This window comes from Mustela putorius, unplaced genomic scaffold, assembly GCF_011764305.1.
Source record: "Mustela putorius furo isolate JIRA1106 unplaced genomic scaffold, ASM1176430v1.1 tig00003854_pilon_pilon_pilon, whole genome shotgun sequence".
NCBI classification, from domain to species: Eukaryota; Metazoa; Chordata; class Mammalia; order Carnivora; family Mustelidae; genus Mustela; species Mustela putorius.
In genome coordinates this window covers 1,408,883-1,433,874 of record NW_025422006.1, presented here as the reverse complement: position 1 = coordinate 1,433,874, position 24,992 = coordinate 1,408,883, and the positions used below count along the sequence as shown (strand labels likewise).

General features: G+C 38.7%; 2 protein-coding genes across 2 annotated transcripts in view; one reads left to right on the top strand and one right to left on the bottom strand.

The window, feature by feature from the left end:
* The window catches only part of LOC101689077 (centromere protein P), a 227,042-nt gene that overhangs the window by 54,440 nt on the left and 147,610 nt on the right, over positions 1-24,992 (top strand). The window lies entirely within an intron of this gene.
* On the bottom strand, positions 838-24,524 carry OGN (osteoglycin). The gene is made up of 7 exons (XM_004766144.2): positions 24,342-24,524; positions 23,120-23,368; positions 20,836-20,929; positions 8,171-8,329; positions 6,124-6,326; positions 3,739-3,834; positions 838-2,722 (listed from the first exon to the last, which is right to left on the bottom strand). The coding sequence occupies exons 2-7, from the start codon at positions 23,291-23,293 to the stop codon at positions 2,552-2,554; spliced, it is 897 nt and encodes a 298-aa protein (XP_004766201.1). The 5' UTR covers positions 23,294-23,368; positions 24,342-24,524; the 3' UTR covers positions 838-2,551.

Here is a 24,992-nt window from a genome sequence, read left to right as displayed (position 1 = left end):
CTGCATGCCGGTACTGTACTTTCGATTACTGTAGCTCTGTAATTCACTTTTGAAATGAGAAAAGTGTGAGTTCTCCAATTTTATTCTTCTTTTCTAATTTCTTTTGCCTATTTGGAGTCCTTTGAGATTCCATACAAATTTAAGAATGGGTTTTTCTCTTTCTTCAACAAATGTAATTGGGATTTGGATAGGGACTGCATTGAGTGTGTGGATTGCTTTGGGTGGTGCTGACCTAGTAACTGTTTGGTCTTCCAGCCCAGGAACACAGGATGTCTCTGTACTGGTGCATGGCTTCTTTAGTTTCAGAGTGTTTGTAAGGGTAAAACATTTTTAATTTTAAACCTTAATTTCTTTACTTATCAGTGTCAAGAATGAATACTACTATTTCTTTAAGATAATTGGGTCAGTGGAATTTTAGTGTCATTCTTTTATCTTATTTGTGACCTAAGGGTATATATAAGGTTGTCAGTTACCCCTGCTCATATCTTCTTATCTGGAAATCTGAAATTGTCTTTCAAAGATAATTCTGTAATTCAGACCTTTTACCAGTGCTCTTTCCTAATTATTATTTTATGTAAACCACAGGCTTTTGAATTCTCTAAAAGTTATGTTATTTTAAGGTGTTTTTTTCCTCTTTAAGTTCAGTTAGGTAAAGAATATAGGGATGCACCTGGAAACGTAACAGATTTATCTTCTGACTGCTTTTCCTGGTGTCGGTCCCACCACTTTGCTCTCTTTTTTACCAAACTTATTTTTCCAGATAAAGTTATAATTCATTTCCATTGATTCATTCAAGATTGTGATGAAGATTCTTTTTTTCCAAATAAAACAGAGCCCTTGGTTTAAATGAATTTTATTTTGTTCTTTTCATTGCATATTCAATTCAGATGTGCTCACTACTATTATGCTAGGCACACTGAAAATATAAAGGGAATACTGGTTTTGTTCAGTGAGCTTTCAGTCACAGAGAAATGAGGCATGCACACAAAATAATGAGAAAGTAGTATATAGTTAGTGACTATCAATTACCAAAATAAAAGAAGCAGGTGAGTTAATAACTAGCATAGGGGTAATAATTGTGGCCTTAAGACATCACAGATGTTTTAATGAACAAAGTCTCATCTTTGGGTCAACCTTAACAAATGGGGAGAAAATTGAAAAACAGATAGGAGCTCATTCAGCATAGGGAAAAACAGAAGCAAATGCTTAAAAATATGAGTGACTCTTTGTTGTGGGAATTGTATATGGAGACCAACTTGATTCTAATGTGCGATTTATGTTGGAAACAGTATTAGAAATTTTTATGTACACAGTTCAGACTTGTGCATCTAAAGCACTGATAATTTTGGATGTAATCTCAATACAGTGTGGGGGAACAAGACTTTGAGTGGGTTTTGGTCAAGAGGAAGGTTATTTTAGGAACTTTAATCTGGCAGAGTTGTTCGATGATGAGTCATCACCATTAGAGTGTAGATGAATTCACACTGCAAAATGATCAGTTAATCCTGGGCCTTTAGAAAATGTTGCTCCGAAGCTTTCTTGTGAAGGTATAGTCAGTTTGCATGACTGTGATGTGTATAGGTTGGGAGGGGGGAGGTGGTGTGCAGTAACACCACAAAATTCACTGCTTTCATGTCTTATATTTGAACAGATTTATTGATGAGATTCTCACTGCTATGGTGGTAAAAAGAAAATATTTTGCAGTATCTGTCATATTTGAAAGCTGAACTTTATAGCTATTTTTTGAGTGATGGGATGTACATTCAAGATTTTTTGGTTTTATTTTTTGTTTTTTTTTGAATGAGCACACTGATTTTGTTCTGCTTCGCTCCTTAAAATGTTTTATGGTAGACTGGAATGTCAGTATTTAGAAAAAGGAAGATTCTGTACTATTTTACTAAAGCCTTTAACTGTGTGACTATAAAGCAGAAGAACTTTGATTACTCTACTAGATCTTTATGAGAGAGTAAGATTATGCTTTATTTGGAAAGTTTTGCCTAGATATGAGACAATACCTACTTCTCGGGCTAAGTAAAAATATAATAGCTGCCTTAATAGAGGGAAAACAAAGTTCCTACTTCATAATGAATAACGTATGAATCATGAAAGAAAAATGGGAGATCACTGGAAATACTTAGCTTTTCAAAGTTTTTGGAACGTGTTCCTTAAATGCTTTAGGGATCCAGTAAAGGCCAAGAAAGACAGTTGAAAGTTTTTTGGACTTATCCTTCCACTTAATTAGTAATGGAAATAATGCTTCTTAAATTTGGGTATTTATATAAAAACATACCTTTTAAATGGCACTATGGTGTAAACTACAAGGATTTTGTAATGCTGTTTAAATATTTTCATATTACTTTGTTTTGAACTTGGGATTCAATTTTACTTTTTACTTGTTCTGTATAAGATTTTTGAACATCCTTGTTTAAAACATGAAATTCCTTCATAGTGGGACACAAAGTGAATATTAAATATTTATGCTCCTTTAGACATTGTTGAGACAGACAATATGCATGTGTGTACTTTAGTTTATATGCTGCATTGGTAGTAGTTAAAAGTATGACCCTACAGGCAATCTTTTCAAGCAGATAAAACTGTTGGGATGCTTTCCCAGGACGATGGGGTTGCCCTCCAGGCGTATCTCTTCAATGCGGTCCCGAATATAACGGGTGTCATTAGCCTTGCAAAATGTATCATCTGTGATTGAAGTTATGTTGTTAAACTGGAAAATAGAAGGGAAAAATTGTTCAGAAGTTTGAAATCAACCTTCTGTATGCTATGTAGTGGGATTTCACTGAGTATTTAAAAAACGATTTTGAAATTACTGTATATCCTGTGTATCCTTTCAATAATAAAACCGTTTCAGTGTGACCTGAGTCACAGCCCCTGCCTTTTTACATCTACAGTATTACTTTGGAAGAACACACAGCTTATTACTCAGAGTGATATCCATGTGGCAGAAAGTTCTAAGCATAAATCAGATTATACTACCTGGAGAAAGTGTCCTGTTCTAGAGTGTCACTCAAAATAGGTACTGTGTCCTTAAATAATCCTTTAAAGAAGTAAAAAGGGCAAATGGGGATTCTTATGATGCTGAAAGACCAATTTTAGTTTAATTCGTTTTCTCTCTTGTATTACCTTGAAATGATATTGGACGATAAAGTCAGCTGGAAAGTCTCCAAATGTTTACTGCTGTTGGAGAAAGAGGGACAAACCAGGGGCGCCTGGGTGGCTCAGTGGGTTAAAGCCTCTGCCTTTGGCTCAGGTCATGGTCTCAAGGTCCTGGAATCGAGCTCCGCATTGGGTGCTCTGCTCAGCGGGGAGCCTGCTTCTCGCTCTCACTCTCTGCCTGTCTCTCTGCCTACTTATGATCTCTGTCGAATTTAAAAAAAAGAATCTTTAGAAAGAGGGACAAACCAGAGGTTATAGTGTGCCCTGCCTTTGAATCCATGTGTCAGATTAATTAGGAGTGCTAAGTACACACCTGATGACAAGCCCCACTCTAAGAGCAGACCGCACACCTATGTCGCTGATCCTTTCTCGTTCTCTGGTTCTCTGGGCAGGTGGGACTTTCAGGCAGGTGATGCCTTGGACTAAATAGTCATACTTTTGATAGGAAAAATTTACATATGAATAATCCCATTTATATGTATGAATAATTGAGTTTCCTAATGAGTTCCAAGACTGACCAATTTTAAGTTAAATTAAAGCCGCATATTGTGAAGGGAGCAATCCTACCTGAAGATGAATTATACGTAGACTTTCTGGTAGATTAAGAGGCACAGATTCCAGGGCATTGTGGTCCAAGTAGAGGAAGGAGAGGTGGTTCAGTTTCTGTAAGGAAAAGTTACTTGGCTTGAGCGTTATTGAGGTCAGTACATTTCTTTCACAGGATTCCAGCTATGTACACACATGCATATGCATGTATATATGTGCATAGACGTGTGTGCGAATATATGTGTGTATTTACGTGTGTACATAGGTGTTGGCATACACACCTATCAGTACTATTAATTGCTGGTTTGGTAGTTATTTGGTTTTGAGGGTTTTTTGGTTTTACAAGTAGTGTATCTTGGTCCTTTATGAAAGGTGATAGAGCCCTACTGCATCTCCACATTTCTCTCCACTCATCTGACCACTGAATACCCAGCCATGCCTGGCCTCAATCCACGTCAGCTTCTGAAGCCTTTTGATTTGTCTTGTGAACAGCTAATAAGGTCAGTCCCTACGCAGGATTGAATTTGGATCCTGGTGCTGACATAACCTCTCTTGAACCTTCAGAATTTCTTATTTCATTTCCACCAATTTCTAGCAAAATGAATACAGGCACATCTTGGAGATACTGTGAGTTCAGTTCCAGGCCACCACAATAAAACGAATATTACAATAAAGTGAGTCCAGTGAATTTCTTTGTTTCCCAGTGAATATAGAAGATACGTTTACACTATACTGCAGTAAAGTGTGCAACAATGTTAAGTCTAAAAAACAATGTACATAACCTAATTAAAAAATACTTTATTGCTAAAAGCTAACGACATCTGAGCTTTCAATGAGTTATAATCCCTAATGACAGACCAACAAATGTAATAATAATGAAAAAGTTTCAGTTATTGCAAGAATTAGCAAAACGTGGCAGAGACACAGTGAGCAAATGCTGTTGGAAAAAGGTGCCGATAGACTCGCTCCAAGCAGGGTTGGCGCAGACCTTCAGTTTGTAGAAACGTGGTGTCTGCGAAGCACAGGGACGTGCTCTGTGCCTGTACTCCTAAGCAATGTGCTTGTTAGTAAAATGTTTCCCAGAGCAATTTATTAACTATTTAGCGAGGTATGACTTTTACCCATAAGGGTCTGTGTTGAATTAGTCTTCCTGGTCAGCAGTCCGTTGCTGTGTATCATTTTATCACAGGACTTCAAGATTAATGCAAGTCTAAAATTCTGAATATTCAAACACTCCTTTTGTGAAGTGTGGATCGGCTCCTGTAGATCTTTACTATGCCAATTAGTCAACAGCTTATCAGCTGGAATTATATAGCTTCAAATTATAAGGGTTTTTTGTTTGTTTTGAAAGTGAGTCCTCTTTTGAAAAGTCCTCTAATAATCTCTTAATTTCTGAGGAACTCTGATGTGCCTTTAGAATAATTTCTCTTATAGTTGAAAAACAACCCTTAAGTGTTAACAAAAAGAAAAGAAAAATGAAATATTTTTACATTTTCTGACAGGTTGCTCGTTTGTGGACAAATCGTACCTTTGTGTGATTATCATAAACTTTATGATATTGTTTGATAGTGTTTCTATTAAATGTTATCATAAGAAGCCCCAGACTTCCCTTTTGATTGAGGTTTGCTGCCAATAGTAGCACAATCATCTTTTTGTGTGGGGCTCCTTCGAGGACTGGGAACGAGTTACCACCTGTGCAGGACTGGGCAAGGCAGTAATTTCTCCATAGGCTATGCATTTCGACACAACCTGGCTACCTAAGTCAGAGTAGATCCCTCTTTCCTGTACCTATATCTTGAGTTATTAAATAAGAAATGTATTCAATGTTTAGTACATACAGAATTTTGTATGGAATTCAGAAGAAAGCTCGAATTCAAAAGAAAGTCAACCTACAGAATTTTATGGGTTAATGCTTTTAAGTATTACTACTTAAAAAAAGTATACTTAAAAGTATTAATACTTTAAAGCTGAATTTTACTTTTGGAAAAATAATTTTCTGGCATGTGTAAATTACTAGTAAGGAAAAGAAACACAGGAAAACTCCTTTTTGAGGTTTTATAGCATCCTGGTTTATGAGGGTACAAATAGATATTTATTTTATTTTATTTTTATAAATATTTTATATTATAAATAAATATTTGCTGTGTGAGCAAGTGAAAAACCTGGGATATGATATTGTCCCATGAAGCAAGGTAAAGTTACATACTTTAAGGGAGGTGCAGGTATAAGTTAGACTGAATGAGTCCAATAACAGGACTATTTATTATGGAAATAATGTCTTCATTTATAAAATTAAAATAGTTTGAAAATATAAAATAAACTTTTAGAACAGAGTTTCTCTTTTACCATGTTACTATTGTTTGTATAAAATTGGTGTTGTATTTGGTCATAGTATAAAATACTTACTTTGAATGTATTTGCTTTGATTCCTCTACTCTTGATTTTGTTATATTTTGCATTAAATAAAGTAAGCTTGGGAGGAAGAACTGGAAGCTTCAGTAGTTGATTTTCAGCTAGTGTAAGTTCTTCTAACAGAGAAAGTTTTGAAAAAGTACCGTCTTCTATATCTTCAATCAGATTTCCCGTAAAATCAAGTCTTCTTAAGTTAGCTTGAAAGAAAAATATACAGAAAATATAATACAAAAAATAAAAAGTTAAAATCTCATTCATGTGGATTGAAAAAAAGCATTGGTTTCATGGGTCACTCAAACACCTTTTAGTTTTAGTATCTAACAGAGTATCTGTATTTAGTAGGTCAGTAAGTTCTGTTGAATGCATGGTGAGCATCTACCCCGTGCCTGACACTGACGGCCTGTCTCACTCGAGTCCTGGAATTTCAGGGTTGCGAGGGAACTTGAAGTTCACAGAGCCTTCTGTGCTTGAATTCTCAGGATACTGAGGCAGTTTGGAACAAATTCTGTTTGCAAATCATGGGAAATAAGGATTACATTTGATTGAATAGAATTATGTAGGTACACTTTGCATGTTGCATTGTGATTGTAGAAAATGTTATCTTTATCTCTCTCTGTCTTATTGCTTACAAACAGGAATGTTGTTACAAACAGGAATGTTCCCTAATTTGTTAAGGTGATGTGGATGGAGAGAGACATTCAATTTGTTTGTTTCACTTTTTTATGTCTGAGATGATGAGGAAAAGGAGTCGCTTTTCATTCATTATTTGAGGTAGTCCCTGCAAACACTGGAGTTGGTGAAATGGACCATTGCTCTTGGGGGAAGATACAGGGTTAGGTTCCTGTGAGCCTCTGGTCACACATTTACATCAGCCAATTAGTACAAAGTTCTATGAGCGTTTCTGTTTCAAAGCACTGTGGTGAGTTTATATTGTGGGTACACTAACATGGAACTCAAGACCACGAGCACTGCAGCTCTCATTGGAATGAAGATCGCCTCACAGCAGGAGGCCCTGGAGTACTGCGCTCGGGGAGCACCGGGTGTGGAAGATGTGGCGCTGAGACGGAGCATGGTTCTGTCGTGTGAGAGCTGACACCGAATGGCAGAGGTCACCTCGTTCGACCTCAACTAGGGGAACCCTAGGGTGTTCCCACGGTGCATGTCGTCAAGTGACCGTGAGGGCTGCACACAGTGACTTTGGGTCACAAATAAATTTCACCCAGTAGGTGAGTTTGAAAGTGTGGATCTACTGTACTTCAACCAGTTGGGAGCTACCAGGTGCAGCATGATAGTCTCATGGTGAAGCTCATAAATGTGTAGTGGGGCCCGTGTGCATTTCTGGTGTGATTTTCTGCAGAAGCACTTGACAACATAGCAGTCTGGAGAACTCATGAGGTTTTGTGATCCAGACCTGAGACATGGCGATGCAGAAGACGGGATGTGTAGTGTGCTAGAGCAGGGCCCTCGTGGCCCGCATCCCAGAAAGAGGGGAATGCGCTAGCCCTAGGCGAGAATCATGTGAGGAGTTTGGTGGTGTTTCATGATGACACGTGGACCTCTGCCCAGACCTAAATTGAAATCTCTGGTGATGAGGATCTGGTACCAGTATTTTTAGTACACAGCCAGGTTTAAGAACCTTGAGTTAAAGTAACCTTGACTTAAAGCAGAGTCACCCTTCTAGTAAAGGCAGCATTGTGAAGAAAGCGTCGAGGTTAGAGAAGCACCTCGATTATGCTGGTGCTCTGAGTGGCTGAGGCAAACAGCTCTCAAAGGTCTGAGGCTGAGAAGGCATTGGTGCCTTCTCATATGTTAGATGGGCTGTCAACATGAAGTCACCAATAAAGAAAGGTGACATGGGACATCGAATAGAAAAGAGGCTCTCCAACAAACAAGTGGATTTTGGTGAAGGGTGTGGATACGTAAATATTCCAGCGGAGACTACCCTAGATGTGAGAGGCCACAAGTGCGTAGAAACTTGTGTGTATTTGAGGTTAATACTAACATGAGTTAATATAAATTATTTTATTTAAAATTAACTTACGTATTTCTGCAAAATCTTTCGCAGTCAGCTTTTTAATTTTGTTGAATCGTGCATAAAGGTAGGCTGATTCCTTTGGCAAGGGTGGTACAGCATCAATGTCAACTTCTTCACAGTATACAGAGCCACTTAAGCAAACACACAACAGGCATGTGGGCATTTCTAAGTTGGGAAACAAAATCATAAAAATATAAACCATAGTTTAGAAATATTTGGCCTCAGGGCACCTGGGTGGCTCAGTTGTTTGAAAGTCTGACTCTCAGTGTCAGCTCAGGTCTTTATCTCAGGGTTGTGAGTTTGAGCCCCCTGTTGGGCTCCATGCTGGGCTTGGAGTCTACTTAAAAAAATTAAAGTGCTTAGCCTCTAATGGCAAAATTATTGCTATCATGAGAGTTATCACTAATTTGAAAAGGTTTTTTTTTTAAAGATTTTATTTATTTATTTGACAGGGAGACTGTGAGAGAGGGAACACAAGCAGGGGGAGTGGGAGAGGAAGAAGCAGGCTTCCTGCTGAGCAGGGAGCCTGATGCAGGGCTCATCCCAGGACCCCGGGATCATGACCTGAGCCGAAGGCAGATGCTTAACGACTGAGCCACCGAGGTACCCCTGAAAATATATTTTGCAGAATTATAGGTGATAGAGGGAAGGATATTGTCATGTTAGCTAGTGACCTGATAACTCACCAGAATCTTACTTGCAGTTCTGTAATCTAAAATCTCTTTTATTCTCTATCCATTTTAGCAGTGATCATTTAATTGCTAAATTGATTTACATTTCCTGATTTGAATACCAAGAAGGATTCATAAAGCAGAGATTAAGGTAAATGCAAGCTTGCTTTATCACTTGGTTTGACACACACATATTTCAGATCAGTGACCATAGCTAACGAGCTTAGAAACCAGCAGTTAGGGAGCCTGGGTGGCTCAGTGGGTTAAGCCGCTGCCTTCGGCTCAGGTCATGATCTCAGGGTCCTGGGATCGAGTCCCACATCGGGCTCTCTGCTCAGCAGGGAGCCTGCTTCCCTCTCTCTCTCTCTCTCTGCCTGCCTCTCTGCCTACTTGTGATCTCTCTCTGTCACATAAATAAATAAAATCTTAAAAAAAAAAAAAAAAAAGAAACCAGCAGTTAAGTAAGCAAACTATTAACCTCCATGTTAGAGCTGTCCCGGAAATGGCAAGGACGCCATTACGTGCTACATCATGTGTTGCCTACTTGTTGTGCCTCCTTCATCTCCTTCAGCCTGGAATATATCTTAGTCTTCGCTGTACATAACTTTTAAAATTTTTGAAAACTTTTGAATTTTAAAAACATTTTATTTTTCAGGGCATTTGTTTTTCAGAATGTCTTTTAATTAGAGATTGTCTGAGGTTCCTCATTTTTGACAGGAACACCATGGAAATGACTTTGGGTCCTCAGGGCTGTGTATCAGGAAGCACCTGGTATCTATTTGTCTCGTTCCTGATGATGCTGTCAGTGGTCACTGGACTCACTTGGTGTCTGACGTTAATAAGTATCTGCTGAAGAAGTACTTTGAGATTCTTAACATCCGGTTCATCATTCACCTGACACTCAATAGTTTTATGACCTATTGATAGTTCTTACCAGAATCATTTGTTACTAGGATAGTTACAAATTATAATTTTCTAACTCCATCATTTCTTCTACATTTGTTAGTTGATATTTGGTGTAAGGTAGAACATTCTCTTTTCACTTAGTTATATCAGTTCACTATGAGCTTATGAATTCCTTATCTCATGGATCAGAATTTACCATCATATTTATTTTGATAATTAAATTGTCTCAGATTAGGCAGTGTGAACCCTTTTTTTTTTTTTTTTAATATTTGAGGAGAGGGCATGAGAAGGGTGGAGGGGCAGAGGCAGAAGGACAAGCAGTCTCCCTGCTGAGGAAAAAGCCCAATGTGGGCTCGATCCCAGGACCTGAGATCATGACCTGAGTGGAAGGCAGATGCTTAACAGACTGAACCACCCAGGTGTCCTGAGTGTGAACTCTTCCATGCTCTTTTTCATTCTGTCACCGCTTTTTTTGTGCTTAAATGATATTTAATAATTGACACATATTTAACTTGTATAATTTATACGTTTTTTGTTTGTTTTTTTTTAAAGATTTTATTTATTTTTGACAGAGAGAGATCACAAGCAGGCAGAGAGGCAGGCAGAGAGAGAGGAGGAAGCAGGCTCCCTGCTGAGCAGAGAGCCCAATGTGGGGCTCGATCCCAGGACCCCGAGACCATGACCCGAGCCGAAGGCAGTGGCCCAACCCACTGAGCCACCCAGGCGCCCCTAATTTATACGTTTTTGACATATGTATATACCCATGGAGCCACTGCTGCAATTAAAATAATTGACGTAATCATCACCCCCAGAGTATTCTTACTCTTCATAGTCCCTCCTTCTTCGCAACCACTGACCTGCTTTCTGTCCATTCATGGCAGCTTGCATTTCTGAGAGTTTTCTATCAAAAGAACCATGTAGTATATATACTTTGATCCAACATCCTCCACTGTGCACAATTATTTCGAGATTCGTCTTCTATTACATGTATCAGCAGTGCATTCCTTTTTATTACTGAGTAGTATTTCATTTTATTAATGTACACAGTTTATACAGTCCTTCCTTGTCGGCATTTGGGTCTTTAGTTTTTAGCTGTTTCACAGAAAGCTGCCGTGAGCCTTATGTAGAAGTTTGTATGGATGTGATGCTTTCATTTCTTTAGGGTAAATACCTAAGAGCAGAATGGCAGGGCCACCTTGTAGGTGTATACCTTTTGAGGAAAGCAGGAAAGCCCCAAACTGTGTTCCGTAGAGCTCGTGCCATTCTGTAGTCCCTTCAGCAGTGCACGAGTGTTACAGTTACTTCACATCCTCGTCATTTGGTTCGATCAGACTTTCTAATTTTAGTCATTCTGGGAAGGTGTGTTGTGGTATCTTGTGTTCTAATTTATATTTTCCTAATGACTAATGTGCTGAACAATTTTTTTTATAAATTTATTTGCCATCCACATATTGTAGTGGTAAAGTGTTCATATCTTTTGCCTATTTAAAAAAATTTTTTTTGCATTATTGTTACTGAATTACAAGACTATCTATTATAAATATAAGTTTTTTGTCAGATTTATTCCTCTGTGTGGCTTTTCTTTTTATTTTCTTACCGTTATCTTCTGAACAGGAAACATTTTTTCTTCCAAATTTTTATTTAAATTCTAGCTAGTTAATAGATAGCATAATATTGGTTTCAGGAGTAGAATTTAGTGATTCATCACTTACTTACAACACCCAGCACTCATCACAAGTGCCCTCCTTCATCTCTGTGGCCTTCTAGCCCCTCCCCCACCCACCTCCTTCCATCAACCCTCAGTTTGTTCTCTGTTGTTAAGAGTCTTTTATGGTTTTCTTCCCTCTCTCTCCCTTTTTTCCCCTTCCCATATGTTCATCCGTTTCCTAAAATCCATGTATGAGTGAAATCATATGGTATTTGTTTTTCTCTGTCCTAGTTTGCTTAGCATAATACACTCCAGCTCAATCCATGTCATTGCAAGTGGCAAGATTTTATTCTTTTTGAAGGATGAGTAATATTTATTGTATATGTACACCACAACTTCTTTATCTATTCATCAGTCATGGACACTTGGGCTTTTTGCATAGTTTGGTTACTGTTGATGATGCTGCTATAACCATGAGGTGCATGAGCCCCTTTGAATCTATATTTTTGTGTCTTTTGGGTAAATACCGAATGGTGCAATTGCTGGATCAGAGGGTAGTTCTACTTTTAACTTTGTGAGGAACCTGCATGCCGTCTTCTAGAGTGGCTGCACCAGTTTGCATTCCCACCAACAGTTTAAGAGGGTTCAGTTCCCCTTTTTCCATATCCTCACCTACACCTATTTTTTTCCTGTGTTGTTAATTTTAGCTATTCTTCCAGGTGTGAGGTGACTTATCATTGTGGTTTTGTTGTTATTATTGCTTTTTTAAAAAATTATGTATTTGACAGAAGGAGAAGCAGGGTCCCCATTGAGCAGGGACCCAGACATGGGGGCTTGATCACAGGACCCATGACCTGAGCTGAAGGCAGACTGAGCCACCCAGATGCCCCTCTCATTGTGGCTTTGATTTGTATTGCCCTGATGGTGAGGGATGTTGAGTACTTTTTCATGTGTCTGAGGGCCATCTGATGTCTTCTTTGGAAAAGTGTCTATTCATGTCTTCTCCCCATTTCTTAACTGGATTGTTTTTTGGGTGTTGAGTTGGTAAATTCTTTAAAGATTCTGGATGCTAACCCTTTATCAGATATGTCACTTGCAAATATCGTCTCCTGTTCCCTAGGCTGCCTTTTAGTTTTGTTGATTGTTTCCTTCTCTGTGTAGAAGCTTTTTATCTTAATGAAATCCCAGTAGTTCATTTTTGCTTTTGTTTCCTTTGCTTTTGGCACCATGTCCAAGAAGTTGCTGAGGCCAAGGTCAAAGAGGTTGCTGCCTCTGTTCTCTAGGATTGTGATGGATTCCTGTCTCACATTTTCGCCATACATCCATTTTTTAAAAAGACTTTATTTATTTACTTTTAGAGAAAGTGTGTGCGTGTGGGTAGGGGAGGGGCAGAAGAAGGAGAGAGAATCCTAAGTAGAGTCCACACCAAGCCAGAACCTGATATGGGGCTTGAACCCACAATGGCACGATCACCACAAGAGCAGAAACCAGGAATCGGACGGATGCTCAACCAAGTAAGCCACCCAGGCACCCCAGGTCTTTCATCCATTTTGTATTTATTTTTGTGTATGGTTTAAGAAAGTGGTCCAATTTCATTCTTTTGTGTGTTGCTGTCCCTTTTCCCAGTACTATTTGTTGAAGAGCCTGTCTTATCCATTGGATATTCTTTCCTGCTTTGTCAAAGATTAGTTGACCATATAGTTGTAGGTCCATTTGGGGGTTTTCTATTCTGTTTCACTGACCTGTGTGTGTGTTTTTTTGCCAGTACCATACTATCTTGATGATTACAGCTCTGTGACAGACCTTGAAGTCAGGCATTGTGATGCTCCCAGCTTTGGTTTTCTTTTTCAGGATTGTTTTGGCTATTGGGGTCTTTTGTAGTTCCTTACAAATTTTTGGATTTTTTGTTCTAGCTGTTGTTATTTTGATAAGGATTGCATTAAATGTGCAGATTGCTCTGGTCAGCATAGACATTTTAATATTTGTTCTTCCAGTCCATGAGCATGGAATGTCTTTCCATCCCTTTGTGTCTTCCTCAGTTTCTTTCATGAGTGTTCTGTAGTTTTCAGAGTATAGATGTTTTACCTCTTTGGTTAGGTTTATTCCTAGATATCTTACTGTTTTTGGTGTAGATGTAAATGAGATTGATTCCTTGATTTCTTGTACAGCTACTTCATTTTTGTTGTATAGAAATGCAACAGATTTCTGTACATTGATTTTATATCCTGCAACTGCTGAATTCTTGTATCAGTTTTAGCAGTTTTTTGGTGAGATATTTCAGGTTTTCAATAAAGAGTATCATGTCATCTGCAAATAGTAAAAGTTTGACTTCTTCCTTGCTGATTTGGATGCCTTTTCTTTCTTTTTTTCATATGATTGCTGTAGCTACAACTTCCAGTGCTGTGATGACTAGTAATAGTGAGAGTGGACCGATGTTCTTGTTGTGTTCCTAACTGTATGGGAAAGAGCTCTCAGTTTTTTCCCATTGAGGATGATACTAGTTCTGGGTCTTTTATATATGGCTTTTATGATGTTGAGCATGTTCCTTCTATACATTTTTATTTAAATGAAGAACAGTTGATTCCTTTATAGTTGCGCTTTTTGTGTTGTACTTAAGAAATATTTGCCAACCTATGTTATTATCCTATTTTCTTTTAAGAGTTTTATAGTGTAAGCTCTTGATATTTAGGTTTGGGGTCCATTTTGAGTTACTTTTATGTATGGTCTCAGAAAGAGTCAAAGACTCAAAAAGAGTCAAAGCTCATTTTTTAATACTAGAGCTATCCAGTTTTTTTGCACCATTTTTTGAAAAAATTACCCTTTCCTCATTATGTTGCATTGGCACCACTGTAAAAAGCTAGTTGACCCGATTGTGTAAGTGTATTCCTGGACTCTATTGTTTCGCTGATCTACTTATTTTTATGTTAATACCACAATGTCTTGCTTCCTGTAGTGTTTCAGGTAGTGTAAATTCTCCAACTGTATTCTTTAACATTGTTACCACTATTTTAAGCTCTTTGGAATTCCACGTAAATTTGAGTCAGCTTCTTAATTTCAAAAAGGCTAAAAATTTAACTGGTATTGAGTTAAATCTATAAATAAATTTGTGAAAAAATGACATCTTAATGATACTGAGTTTTCTGATTCTTGAACATAGTATAGCCATATATTTAGGTCTTTAATCTCTCTCACTATAGTTGTCTAGAGTTCAGTATGCAGGTCTTAATATATCTTTTATAAATTTATACTACATTTTAAAAATATTTTGATTTAAAATGTCTCCATTACTCTTTAAGAACTTTTTTATTTTCTGGTTTGGTAAGATGTCCCAGACCACTCTTGCCATCTCTCTGCCCCAAGCCTGAAATCAGTTATTCCTTTAAGTATTGACTCCTTTTAGTAGAGAGCAGTATTTAGAAACCAGGATTTGAATGTGGATATGCTCATTGCTACCAGCATCTCATTGCTTCTATGCTCTTTCTGCAGAGAGAGCTGGGAAATACATGTATGTCTATTTGTCTCTCCATATTTAATACACATATATACACACATATAGGTGTTTTAGACATTTACATACATTCTTACACACTTATAGGTGTATGTATATACCATCTAAATATATGTGTGTATACATACACATAAACACATCATATACATATATACACAAATAATACACTCACACAGAGACAAACATGTCTATACAGGCAAACTTAAGAGAAATTACACGTTTGGTTCCACTGCAATAAAGCAAGTCAAATGAGCTTTTTGGTTTCCCAGTACACATGAAAGTTATGTTTATAGTGCATGTAGCCTGTGAAGTGTGCAGTCAGTGTGTCTAAAACATTGTTCAAAAAAGAAAAGAAAAGAAATAATGTTCATACTTAAATTAGAAACACTCTCCTGTTGAAAGCTACTAACCATCATCTGAGCTTTCAGGGAGCCATGATTTTTTTGCTTGTGAAGCCATGATCTTCTTGCCTGATGTTGATCTGCTGACCCATCAGGGTGTTACTGGCTGTGGCCATTTCTGAAAATAAGACAACCCTAAAGTTTGCCGCATGGATTGACTCTTCTTTCATGAATGATTTCTCTGTAGCCTGTGAAGCCATTTGGTACTGTTTTACCCACAGTAGGACGGTTTTTTTTATTTTTGAAGATTTTATTTTTTTTATTTGACAAAGAGAGTGGGAGGGGCAGAGGGAGAAGCAGACTCCCCTCCAAGCAGGGATACGGATGCGGGGCTCGATCCCAGGACTCTGGGATCATGACCTGAGCTGAAAGCAGATGCTTAACCAACTGACTGAGCCACCCAGGCACCCAGTAGAACTTCTTTCAAAACTGGAGTCCATCCTCTCCAACCTTTCTGCTGCGTTACAGCTATGTTTGTGTGATATTCTAAATCCTTTGCTGTCATTTCCACAGTCTTCATGGCATCTTCACCAGGTGTAGATTCCATCTCAAGAAACCACTTTCTTTTCTCATCCATAAGAAGCAAGTCTTCGTCTGTTCAAATCTGATCACGGGATTCTAACAGTTCAGTCCCGTCTTCAGGCCGCACTTCTGATCCCGCTTCTCCTGCTGTTCCCCCACATCTGCAGTGACTTCCTCCACTGCAGTCTTGAACCCCTCAAAGCCACCCATGAGGGCTGGAATCAACTTATTCCAAATTCCTGTTGAGTTTGATAGTTTGAGCTCTTCCCATGAGTCATGAAAGTGAAAGTGAATCCTTTGCTGCATGTTTTAGATTGAGTCCGCCCAGATCCATCTGACAAATCAGTATCTACGGTAGCTAGAGTCTTACTAAAGGTATTTCTTAAAGAACAAGACTTGCAAGTCAGCATTACCCCTTGATTCATGGGCTGCAGGATGGATGTTGTGTTAATAGGCATGAAAGCAACATCAATCTTTTTTTTTTTTAAGATTTTATTTATTTATTTGACAGACAGAGATCACAAGTAAGCAGAGAGGCAGGCAGAGAGAGAGGGGCAAGCAGGCTCCCCGCTGAGCAGAGAGCCTGACGCAGGGCTCTATCCCAGGACCTGAGACCATGACCTGAGCTGAAGGCAGAGGCTTAACCCACTGAGCCACCCAGGTGCCCCTAAAGCAACATTAATCTTGTTCCTCTCCATTAGAACCTCGGGTGACCAGGTGCAATGCCATGTAGCAGTAATATTTTGCAAGCAATCTTTTTTTTCCTGAGCAGTAAGTCTCAAGAGTGGGCTTAAAATATTCCATCAACCGTATGGTAAATAGCTGTGCTGTCCGCCAGGCTCTGTTGTTCCGTTGAAAGAGCATAGGCGGAGGAGATTAGCGTGGTTGCTAAGGGCTGCTTTTCAGAATGAGCAATGGGCACTGGCTTCCGCTTCAAGTCACCAGCTGCGTCAGCCTCTTTGGAGAAAGTCAGACTGTCCTTGGAACTTTTGAAGCCAGGCGTTGATGTCTTTCTCACCATGAAAGTCCTAGGTGGCATCTTCCAATGGAAGACTGCTGCGTCCGTATTGAAAACCTGTTGCTTTGTGTGAGCACCTTCTTGAATTGTCTCAGCCGGATGCTCGGGATCCCTTGCTACGGCTTCTCCATCGGCGCTCGCCGCTTCACCTTGCGCTTGTACGTTACAGAGACGCTTCTTGCCTCCCCCCCCCCCCCCCCCCCCCCCCCGTGACTTCCGCCAGCTCCCAACTTGACTTCCACAGCTTCCTCAGCTCCTCAGCCTGCACAGAACTGAAGAGTCGGGGCCTTGCTCCGGGAGAGGCTTTGGGCGAAGGGAATGTCGTGGCTGGTTTGAGCTTCCCTCCAGACCGGTCAGACTCACAGCATGTCAGCAGGGAGGCTGTTTCATTCTCTTATGTGTTCACTGGGGTAGCACTGGCGATGTCCTTCGAGAACGTTTACTTTGCAGTCATAACGGGGCTTACTTTTTGGCACAAGAGGCCCAGCTTTTGGCCTGTCTTGGATGTCAACAGACCTTCCTCACACAGCTGAATCATTTCTAGTTTTGATGGAAAGTGAGACATGTGCGACTCTTCCTTTCACGTGAACACTTAGAGGCCCTGGTAGGGTTATCAGCTGGGAATAGGCCCGAGGAGAAGGAGAGAGATGGGGGAAGGGCCCGTCCGTGGAGCTGTCAGAGCACACACGACATCGGTTGAGTTTCCAGTCTTATATGGCACAGCTGCGGTGGCCCCAGATTACAGCGGTGACATGGAAGATCACTGATCACAGATCACCGTAACAAATGTGATAATAAGAATCACGTTTAAAATATTGTGAGAGTTCCCAAAAGATGACACAGAGACATGACGTGAGCAAATGCTGTTGGAAAAATGGCACCAGCAGACTGGGTCCAGGCAGGATTGCTACAAACCTTGCGTTTGTTAGCAATGCAGTGTCTGTGGGGTCAGAAAACAAGGCAGACCCGTACCCATGTCTGTACTTCTGTGTACAAACTGTGAGCTGGCGCCAGTGTCTTTTATGCCAGTGCAGCTCCCCTGCGCTTACTCTGGCCTCCCCCCTCACCACAGTTGTTCTGAGAAACCTGGCTCTCTTTATCCAGTGTAGTAGTTCACTCAGTGCTAGGCTACATACTAAATAGTTTCGTTACTGCTGACCTGTAACACAGTGGAAAACAAATCTTCTCACTGGGATTTCAGTGTTCCTCATTCTGTTTTGTCTTTAGCCTGAAGGTATGTAGTAAAAATACCGTGTTTCAGGGTTACTTGGATTAAATTGGTTTCCCTTTAGTATGTTATGTTATTCATTTGAAATGAAATTGTTTCTAATTGTAGGCCAACTTTGGTTTTTTTTATCTTCCCTTGCTGCTTTTATTTATAAATGTGTTTGTTTGTTTACCTGCGTGAAATATAACCTTGTTCTAAAATCGAATCTACACAGAAAGTGTATACTCCGAGAAATCCCACCGCCCCTTGTCCCTAGCTTCCCAGTGACCATCTCTCCCTCCTTCCCACCTCTGGTCCCTTCTGAGACTGGCTGGTAACTAGTCTCCATTTTTAAATTACCTTCCCTTGAGTTTCTTTTCACACAAGTAAGCTGATGCATGTTTATTTTCTTATGTCTCCCTTTCTTGGATGAAAGGCTGTATGTAGACTGTAGATGCTCTTCTGTACTTTTTTTTCCCCATATAATATATTCTGGAAATCACTTCTTGTTAGTTCATAAAGATCTTCCTCATTCCTTTTTACAACTGCATAGTATTCCCTTGTGTGGATTTATCATACTTCATTTCACCTCCCTTCAGGGTATGGACAATTAGAGCATTTCCAGAATTTAGCATTTACAAGCAGTGCTTCAGTGATACTGCATATGTATTTTCTTCCTTTTGGAGGTATATCTTTAAGTTAATTCCTAGAAGTTGATTGCTACATCACAAAGTAAATTGCATGTTTGTTTTTGTTAGATCCTGCTTAAGCAAAAACATTATACTAACTTGTATTCCTCCCAGCGGTATATAAAGATCTGATACCACTGTGGCCTTGTCAGTGGAATATTTTGGTGTAACAGGTTTAATTTTTTGTCCATCAGGTAGGTTCAAAATTTGTATCTTAGTGTAATTTAAACATATTTCTGTATGTGTAAGATTGAACATCTTTCCGTATGTTTAAGGGTCATTTTTGTATCACTTTTTAAATCGTCATATCTTTTGATGGTGTTTCCAGTGGGTTTTTAGTCAGTTTCTTTTTCCTGGATTTTTATGTGTTATAAATTAGAGACATTAACTTTATTTCTCTCAGTTTTTGTTGTGTTTGACTTCATTTACGATGCTTTTTCCCATGAGAAAATTTGATTTCATCTACTCAAATTTATTGATGTTTTCTATTATTATTATTTCTATTATTTTCTCTGAATTTTGAGGCATCCCACTCCCAGATAATCGTTTCGTATTTGCATGATTTCACTTTTTACTTTTAGACCCTAATGTATATAATGAGGGATTTGTTTATCTGTGTAAAGTGTGGATCTAGTTTTATCCCTTTTCAGTAGAGTACTCAGTTGTTCAATACCATTTAAAATTTTTTAAAGTTTTTGTTTATTTATTTTTTTATTCATTTGACAGAGTACAAGCAGTGCTAGTGGCAGAGGGAGAGGGAGAAGCAGACTCCCCACTAAGCAGGGAGCCCCACGAGGGGCTTGATTTTTAGGACCGTGGGAATATGAACCGAGCTGAAGGGAGACTCTTAACTGACTAAGCCACCCAGACGCCCCTAAAGTTTTTATTTAAATTCCAGTTTGTTAACGTACAGTGTAGTATTAGTTTCAGGATCCAGCATTCTTTTTCCAAAAATACTGTCTTTAAGGTGCCTGGTGGGCTCAGTTGGTGGAGCATTGGACTCTTGATCTCGGAGCTGTGAGTTTGAGTACCACATTGGGTGTAGAGACTTCTTAAAATCTTTAAAAGTACCATCTTTGCTTCAGTGATTTACAATGCCTTCTTTATTATATACTGAGTTTCTACAGGTATTTCTCTTTCTGAACTTTTCTTCTGTTTGTGTGCCAGTATCACATGTGTTTTAGCATAGAGACTGTAAAGTAAGTTCTCTTGCGTGGTATGTCTGGTTCCCGTGCATCCCTGTCAGTTCTCAGTGACTCCCTGGCTTCGTGCAGGTTTGACTTCTCCACACGAACTTGAGAATCAACCTTACCAACTTTGTAAAGAAGCTTGTTATCAACTTAGGCAGAGCTGACATCTTTATGATACTGAGTCATCCAAGAGCAAGGAATGTCTTTCCAATTAGTGTGTGACTTTTTTTTCATGTTGTTATGTGAAATACTGTTCTTTCATAGAGCAAAAATAAACCAAATAGACAGGAACTATTAAGGAGGACTTTGTTATTTTCTATTGTTTTCATAGAAATGTGTATTACAAATATTTATGTATTTAGGCATCTCTGTGTTTCTTGAAGTCAAGAATTCATTTTATTTCCCTTATCCTCAGGCTTTACATAGTATTTGCAGATCACTGATTTAATTTTTTAATTTTTTTTATTTTTAAAAAGATTTTATTTATTGATTGATTTACTAGAGAGATAGAGAGCACAAGTAGGCAGAGCAGCAGGCAGAGGGAGAAGGAGAAGCAAGCTCTCCACTGAGCAGAGAACTTGGTGTGGGGCTCAATCCCAGGCTCTGGGGTCATGATCTGAGCCAAAGGCAGCCGCTTAACTGACTGAGCCACCCAGGCACCCCCCCATCATTGATTTTAAATCACTGTTTGTGGAATTGACTTGATATAGACAGAAGCACACACCTTTTACTTGACTGTTCTCGAATGTTCCTGTCCATGTTTCTCACTCGTAATGTGGGGTCGCAGCAGATGTGTACCCCCAATGCACCAGCTGACTTTCTCAGTGGAGATAAGGAATAAAGTTCCATAATCTAGCTACGAAAGCTCTTTTTGAGATAATGAGATGAGCTGAGAGGGTATGCGCACTTACCATCATTTTCCTTCTTGAAGGGCGGTGGCGTTGCATGCTCATCTCTTTGTAATTGAAGACTTTTCTCTTTGGGTATTACCATAGTTTCTTTTTCCTATTAGAAAAATTAAAAAAAATTGTTATCAGGTATGAAAAAGTCTAATTTTTACTATACAAATTAGGGTCACGGGGCGCCTGGGTGCCTCAGTGGGTTGAGCATCCAACTCTTGGTTTCAGCTCAGGTTCTGATCTCAGGGTTCTCCGCACTCAGCAGGGAGTCTGCCTGGGATTCTCTCTTCCTCTCCCTCTCCCACAACCCCTGCCAAATAAATAAATAAATCTTAAAAAAAAAAAAAAAGAAAGAAAACCTTAGGGTTACAGACAGCACTTGTCTTCTCATGGTCAGAGTTAGTGGCATTTCCTTTGTGCTGCAGTAGGATTTTACACATAATTCCATTTCATCATTCATTAATGTGTAAGGTAAATATTTGTGTAGCTTGTTTTCACTCCAGACTGTCAACTTCTCTGGTGGTCTAGTGGTTAGGATTCGGCACTCTCACTCCAGACTGTCAACTCCTTGAGTAAAAGAACCAGGTCTGTTTTATTTTTTTATCTCCAAAAGCCAAACTCAGTGCCTCCTAAATGTTAAATATGTTGAAATTCCAAATGGGAGCTGGAGGGAACTCTGTGACTCAGAATGAAAGTTTCTCTGAAGTGAAACCTGAAATGAGATCATCTTTATCCAGGGAAGGCCTTCTAATTATTCTTTGTGGCCTTGTCTTAATTGAGTTCATGATGCCAGATTCTACCATGTTCAGCAGGATTGAAGCAGTGGTCACATCACCCATGCAGGGCACTGAGCAAGCTTTTGGCCTCTTCTCCAAGTGACCCATCATTACCTATATGCCTTTATGATACTGAGTCATCCAAGAGCAAGGGATACCCTTCCCTGCCCTTCCCTGCCCACCCCACTGGGACCCCCAGTCCAGACTGTTAGCCCTGGGGTCTATATCAGTCTTTGCTGTCCTGGGAGGGAGCATTTTCTGCCATTAGATCTAATGTAGATTGCGTGGGGCCCCAGTCTCTGCCCTCTGAAAACAGTTCCCCTTTCATCTCCATCTTGACTCTTTTACTCTCCCACAAGGGTTCTGAGTGAGCAGCTCCTCCACTCTGAGTTTGTGTAATAAGTGCTGTTAATGCTTCTCTACTCCACAAATATCTTAGTCCCTACATTTATATGAAGAGCAGAAACTTCTAAAGCAATGTGAAGAGAAAAAGCAAGGAACTTAGCTATTTATTAGGGACCACAGAAATTTGAAATTGTTTTTTTAACTGAGAGATTCCAATCATACATGTAAGCCAATAGCTTGTTGTTATGATAGACCTTCTTTCAAAATTTTGAAGCTCTGCTAGTGATACCTATCATTTTGCTCTTAATATTAGGCAAAAATAATGCTAACATATTAACCAACTCCATTGAGAGAAATTATAGTGTTAACATTTGGTCCTGTATACGAAAGAAGGCAAGAAAGAAAGAAAAGCAATCAATGTTGTTATATATTTGGCTGCATTTCTCATTTTCCGTTCTGTGTGCACACACACAGATTAGACAGAAGCAGATACTTATGTGCTGCATTAACTTTTTCCTTACCCAGCGTTCACTTCTCTGTGCCAAGAAAACCACAAGTAATTACTCAGCCCATGCAAGTGGAGTATGAAAGATGTGATATGAAGTCATCCTGCAGAGTATTAGCTAAAGGACAGTTACAGTTACTTGGTACAAATTGATAGACTCTAAGTGGTTGAAACTGATTAAAAATTAAGCCCCACATTGAGGAGTTTTTCATTTTTTGGCACCATGTATAGTTGGCATATGTAAATTATTGTGAAATGCTATAGACAACAAAATAAGCAGTATTTATTTCCATGAACCATTTCTTCCTAAAATAATGAACCTTAAGTTGGTAATCAAAGATCATTTCTCCTAATACACATTTCTCCTATTTTATTTTGAGACAATGTAATACACCAGCATAGGGCACTGTATAACATTACTTATAAATCTTCAACCAGTAAGAGATCATCTTAAAGTTTAGTTTTCCTTAAATTTTGTGTTGGTCGCTAATTTGGAAGACATGCATACTTTAAAAATATAATCTTGGGGACAGTTATTTTGAACTACTTTCAGTCATTTAAATTGCTTTTTCTTTCCCTTTACCTTATCAGACACATTTAAAAAACAAAAACATGCATTAAAATGTGTGACTATTTTAAGAAGTTAAGTTTAGAGTAGAAATATAAATACCTTAATATTTTTTCCATCCAGATATTTATCCTCAAAATCTTGACTAAACAAGGCTTCTTCAAAACTATCTGTTCCATAATCATAGGTCATGCGGGAGTCGTGCTGAGTTGGTGGTGCTGGCTTTATCAGAGGCACAAGCAGGAGCAGGAGAAATGTAGACTGCAGAGTCTTCATTTCAGCAAAAATCAAGGTGACTGGAAGTTAATAAGTTAGTGGCCTGCTGACTGTGGGACAATGCTCTCTTTTTCCCTGGAAATAAAAATGCAGACCATGGAAGCAATATTTAAAAGCTTAGAGGACTTTTGGCAGGGCATACTCAGTAGGGGCCAGAGAACAAGTATTTAACCCCTTAGTGATCTTTAATTAGATGCTAAAAGATTTCAAGTATCAGTGACAGTCTTAAAAATAGTTTCAGAAAGTGGTTTTTATTTATTTTTCTGTCAAAACCCAAGCAATGTTGATAATTTCAAGTTTGTTAATAATTAGGTGCCTTAAACAAAGGTACTTGAATGCAACTGAAATCTTAGGATACCTGTAGTATAAATAGTTAAAATGAAGACTCATGATCCTGTCTCATGTGAGTTAAAAATATCGTATTTCAACTTTGCTATTTTATAAGAACTCTTGATTTGTAATGGTATGAATAGAAATAAGTTCCAAGAGTTTTAAAACTTAAACTTTAAATTTAACATGAAGAGTACTCATTAACATTTACTTTTAGGTGAGAAAGCATATAGGAAAAGCCATAATTTTAATTTTCTTAGTTTTGTCATTTTCATTGATACCATTATTCTTAGATGATAGCATTGTTTTTTAAATTTGAACTACAAAAAAACACAGTATTGCAGACTAGAAAAAATACAGAATTGAATCAAGGATTTGGGGGAAGGAGAGGGGGAAGAGTCTCTTTATCATTGATACACATTTTAGACTTTTTCTTAAGAATTTCAGACAGAATAACTCAGAGTTGCTGGTGCTGCATTGTAGATGCCAGCTTGTCAAAAATCAGTAGCTAAAAGCCTGGTTTTTGTGACTTTTGCAGCAAGGTTCTTGCCTGTGGGGATGTTAAATTTATGCAATGACATATATAAGTGCTTGTTACAGTTGTTCAAGGTAACTGAAACTTAAAAAATTAGAGATGGCCTTTGCATTTATCAAGACTGTTCGATGAATCACATCTTAACAAACGATATTTAAAATAAAATGTGAAAGAAGAGCCTACCGTTAGAACTTTTTTGAAGCTTTTTGTGGCTTTCCTCAATAGAAGTTCATGCCTGTGTGTTAGCCCCAAGCGGTAGGTGAAGGAGAAAGGCTGTGGAGCAGTTTCAAAGTGCTGCATGGAGTTTCAGGGCCCAGCAGCTTTAAATGCAGTTTGCATGCGGTAGAGATATTTGCCAACATTCTTTCTCTGGGGTGAAGTGTAGTGTGTTTTACTGGAGAGCCGTGCTTAAAACATTTGCAGCTGCTGTGCTTGGTCTGCTTCTGCTGAGGACCGTAAGATCGTATTATTCTTACCTTGTGTACTGAGCACTAAGGTTTCTTGAATATTATTTGTGAAGGTGACGTAGCTTTAAAGTCATGCTTTTTATTTTAATGCGTTCCCAGGAGATAAAACTTATGGTTTTCAGTGAAATAAAATACCAAACCAAAGCCTAGTCAGTGCTCTTAATTTTATGAGGGGTAAAAATATTGCATATAGCCAAGAAATTTCCAATGTAAAAATCAGTTTTAACATAAATTACCTTGCAGTTTAATCAGTTGGGGTCCCCTCCTTTATTTTAAGTACATATAATAAAAATCCAAGTCTGAGAAATCAGATTTAGATTTTAAAATCAGAATTGGATTTTAAAATCACATTTTAAAAATATGTTTG

What these genes read in the sequence shown, in the direction of transcription:
- OGN (XM_004766144.2), bottom strand. Translation starts at nt 23,293, where the DNA reads ATGAAGACTCTGCAGTCTACATTTCTCCTGCTCCTGCTTGTGCCTCTG. An exon ending in CTTCAAGAAGGAAAATGATG is followed by an intron (nt 8,330 to 20,835) that starts GTAAGTGCGCAT and finishes TTCCCAACTTAG; the next exon opens with AAATGCCCACATGCCTGTTG. An exon ending in TACGTATAATTCATCTTCAG is followed by an intron (nt 2,723 to 3,738) that starts GTAGGATTGCTC and finishes TCTATTTTCCAG; the next exon opens with TTTAACAACATAACTTCAAT.